The sequence below is a fragment of the Xenopus laevis genome, chromosome 5L (genome assembly GCF_017654675.1).
Source record: "Xenopus laevis strain J_2021 chromosome 5L, Xenopus_laevis_v10.1, whole genome shotgun sequence".
Classification (NCBI taxonomy): domain Eukaryota; kingdom Metazoa; phylum Chordata; class Amphibia; order Anura; family Pipidae; genus Xenopus; species Xenopus laevis.
The window spans coordinates 170,071,690-170,076,214 of NC_054379.1; the positions used below are offsets into that span (position 1 = coordinate 170,071,690).

A 4,525-nucleotide genomic window follows, 5' to 3' on the forward strand; every position below is an offset into this window, starting at 1 on the left:
GTAACCTCACAGGGTATTTCTTAAATTAATTTATCCCTTGATAAGTTTACAATTATTACACAAACATTCGGACATCAAATCTTTGGATTAATCCCTTTCCTCATTCATTTGGAACTCCGAAAAACAAAGATTGCTTTGTCTTAATTGAGATTTTCATTTTCCAAAGGGTGGTCAAAATTTGGCAGATTTTAGGAAAATTTAGGAGTTTATTTATCAACGATCGAATTTTAGAGCTTTGTGAGCAAATGGTTCTAATTTAAGAAAAACTTGAATGTAAAAAGCTTGAATCATTGAATTTGAGTTGAGAAACCTGAAAACTTGGAATTACCAAGTTTTCAGCAAAATAACCCCTGAATCTCTCAAATTGATTGCGTTTTCAAGGGAAACCCACCGAACATCATTAAGGCTATTAACATCTTCAAATGGTTAAAGGGACCTCTGCCATTGACTTCTACATGACCCAGACAGGTTTTAGATGGTGTATTTTCAGATTCAAGCTACTTCCAGGTTTGGGGTATAATAAATCTCCAAAGATTGGAGTTTTTTAGCCCGTAAAATCTATTTTTGACCAAAAAATACCCTTGAAAACTCGATTTTTTTTGTGGAAATAAACAAAAATAATATATAATTAAACTCCTTAATATGGCTTTGATATTAAGATGCTACTATGGGATTGAATGGATTCATGGTGGTGATAGATATACTAATCCTGATATAGAGTTATGGCAAGCCCCATATGGTTATATATTATCTTTTTGGTCATATGTAATTGTTGAGATAATTGAACTTCCTCATTGCAATAATCATATAATAATAAAAATGTCTGGATTCATGTATAAAAGACAATTGTCCCCTCCAAAATTTGCTGATAGATGGTCCAAATGTATGAGTGGCCATATCAGTGCTTCACAATTTCACAATCACAGTAGATGAGACTACTGGGTGGATAATACTTTGAAGTAGGCAGAAACTAGAGTTTGCTCATAAAAACTCAGGATTTCTACTACCTGACTAGAGTAATAATCATTTGACGTAGTCAGGACATAAATGAATTCATCCAATGTTTTGTGGTAAAACGTCAGGCCCAATATGTAAGTCACACACCCGCCTGTTCACATATATATATATTGGTCTATACAGGCCACAACATTTTATTTATTTTATAATTCTATTTCTTTATGTCCAAAGTGTAATGCAGAGAAAATCAATTTATTTATTTTACGCTTTTTGGTCCGGACCTTTCATTTCTCAACAATGGAGTAAATTGGGGTCTTTCTTGTTTAAAAACAAGAATAAGGCGTTAACCGTTTGTGTGCATTATTAGATGTGATATGTAAGATGTCTTTTTACATAATAACATAATATAATAACATAATATGGGGCAAATGCATCAAGGGTCGAATATCGAGGGTTAATATATTCGACTGGGAACTAAAATCCTTCGACTTCGAATATCGAAGTTGAAGGATTTTGCGCAAATAGTTTGATCGAAGGAATAATCGTTCGATTCGAAGGATTTTAATCCAACGATCGAAGGATTATCCTTCGACCAAAAAAAGTTAGCCAAGCCTATGGGGACCTTCCTGTGAGTGCTGTATTAATATTATATACATTTTTTTTTCTATTAGCAATACTTTTTAAATATTGTCTTTGATTTTGACTTGTTTATGAAAATGTAATAAACATGTTTAGAAAGGGGAAGGGAAATAAGTAGTTTAAATAAAATGTGGCACAAGCCCATCAGTGCCATGATTAGACCACATACCATTCTATTGTGATAAGCAGGATTTAAGTTTGGTTTTAAAGAGGCTGAAGTTTAGTTCTTACAGTAATGTAACTACAAGTTATCAGGTCCCACAACAAAATCCTTTTAGGGATCCCCTATACTTTTGTAATATGACAATTAATGAATTAACATATAATAAAACAGTGCCCCACTGACCACCTATACTTCTAAGCACCCCTGGCAGTCACAGGTTCTTCTCTCTTTATAGTTAAACCCTTGGTCCCTTATGGGAACAATATCATGGTTCCTCCAGAGGTTAAGGTCCAGCCACAGGTAAAGGCAGGAAGGTTTCAGGAGTAGTCAGAATAACAGGCCAAAATCAAGTGTAGGAGTTCAGAGTCACAGTATGTACACACTGGACAGGCCTAGAGAACCTACAAACAGCCAAAGAGAATGAGGTATTAAATAGCTAGGAGTTCAAATAATTTCAGTCTGTATATATAAAGGAGTAGGCTCACTTCATCTAGGCAGACCAAGTCCTTCTCACCTTAATAATTTCCCAGATATTCAGAGAGAAAACCAGAGGTGTAAGAGGTTTAGATGAGCGTGAAAAATATAAGTGATGGTCATGTTGTTGTTTCTACAGAGAGGTCTACTCTGATAAGTTTGTCCTTTCTGTTCAGTTCTGGCCTGATCAAGATAATATAACATTTGGGGATAAAGATGCTGGCCAAGAGGCCGGCCCCAGATGCCAGGATGGCAAATATCTCCACAGCCACAGTGTATTTGCCTTTGGTGCTCAGATGGGCTGGGATGAAGGAGACCCAGACACTGCAGAAACCCAACATGCTGAAGGTGATAAGTTGGCCCTCATTGTATCTGTCTGGGACCTTCCTCACTAGAAAAGCAACAAGGAAACTCAGAGCTGCCAAAAATCCCATGTAACCCAGCACCATATGGAAAGCAGTGACTGAGCCCTCATTGCACTGTAATATTATCTTCCCTTTAACTGACCACGTGTCATAGTCTGGGAATGGTGGAGAGTGGATCAGCCACATGATACATATAACAGTCTGGACCAGTGAGCAGATAAAGACCAGAGAGAAGGACATTCTGTTTCCCAGCCACTTCCTTAACTTGCTCCCCGGCTTTGTGGCTTTGAAGGCTAAGACCACTGTGATGGTTTTAGCCAGGACAGAAGAGACGGCTCCTGCAAATACAATCCCAAAAGTTACCTGACGAAGTTGGCAGGTCAGATTGTCAGGGGGTCCAATAAATAACAATGGGCAGAGGAAGGACATCATGAGGAAGAGGAGGAGCATGTAGCTGAGATTCCTGTTATTGGCTCTGACTATAGGAGTGTCCCGGTATAAAATAAATACCCCCAGCACTAACACTGTTATTAGTGTCAGCACAAGTGCAACACACACCAGGGCTGCACCTAATGGGTCTTCATAGGAGAGAAAGTCTCTAAGTCTTGGGATACATCGATCTCGTCTTTGGTTGGACCAATGATCTTCAGGGCAGGCCAGGCAGGAGTCCATGTCTGTAAAGGTAACAGACATTACTGAGTATCTCATACAGTATTTGCTGCAGCAATATATTTAATTCACCTAGAAAACTGGTCTAACTAACTTCTTTGCTCTCGTCCTTTCTTACTGTCCTTCCTTCTTTCTATACTGCCCTCTTGCAATCTGCTCGCATCTCTGCTACCAACTGCCTAGAGAATAACTCAACTGTATCCGACATACCAACTCACCCATTGTATTGGAGATCTCTCCCTCCAAACACTGCACACAGGCATAGCAGCAATGGGGCTTTCCTTCTTGGGGAGACTTTCTGTATCCAGGCTCACAGGGTGCAGTGCACAATGACTGGGGGAACTGGGAAGAGAACAGCAAATCATATCAACCCCTGACAAGACATTATTGGCAACAGCCCAGGTGCCAGCCTGCCACTGAGCCTCCTCCCTGGTCCTACCTACATCATTACTGGCAAACTTATCTTCAGTCTAACCTGCTCCTCCGAAACACCCATTAGACCTGTTCTGCTGACAGTCTATGTGGAAATTCTGTAAGGGAATGAAACCTCAACTCCTAGGGCCAAATATATTAAAATTTAAGATCACATTTTTCCATGATTTAAGATCACATTTTTTACATCGTTTTACTATTAATATACTTTAAAAAATGTTGGGGTTAGTCTTAGCCTCTTCTGTAATGTGCTCCTCATTTCCAATCTTTGCTTTCTGGATTGCTGTTTTACAACATTTATTATAGTGTTAATATTCATTAAATGCAGCTTCTGTCACCACAGACTTGTAGTTATTATCACTTTGCCTGCTGGCAGACAAAGGCTCTAAATGCCAAGAACGTATAAAATAAGTTCTTTGGCATTTTAAGTAATGTCTCAGTTTTAGCCGCAGAATACTAAAGCTTCCAGATATCCTATAGGGAATTAGAAGAGGCTGCTCATTAACCCTCCTGCCCACCCAATTGCAGCCCTACCCCCCCCCCAACAGCAAGACACATAATAAACATGTCTGTCATTGGGGAAGAAAATCACGTACTCCAACCGCAGTCCCCTTGCCCTGGGCCGCAGACAGCCACTGGCAGGTACCTGGATCACCTAAGTAATGAGCAGAGGCTTCTCCCCCAAATCCGAGCAATCAGATCACATGCCAGACAACCCCATGACATATCATGTGTCTGCTACTGGGGAATGTGAGTGCAGACCCCCAGCACTGCCCCTTCCTGCTGAGCTGCTCCTGGAATGTCTGGATGTCTGCTGCCTGCTGAT

General features: G+C 39.9%; 1 protein-coding gene across 1 annotated transcript; it reads right to left on the reverse strand.

Annotated features, from left to right (window-relative positions):
• Window positions 1-1,825: 1,825 nt before the first annotated feature.
• On the reverse strand, window positions 1,826-3,807 carry LOC108716294 (vomeronasal type-2 receptor 26). Its single transcript, XM_018262417.2, has 2 exons — window positions 3,486-3,807; window positions 1,826-3,272 (listed from the first exon to the last, which is right to left on the reverse strand). The coding sequence occupies exons 1-2, from the start codon at window positions 3,487-3,489 to the stop codon at window positions 2,353-2,355; spliced, it is 924 nt and encodes a 307-aa protein (XP_018117906.2). The 5' UTR covers window positions 3,490-3,807; the 3' UTR covers window positions 1,826-2,352.
• Between the last annotated feature and the right edge of the window lie 718 nt (window positions 3,808-4,525).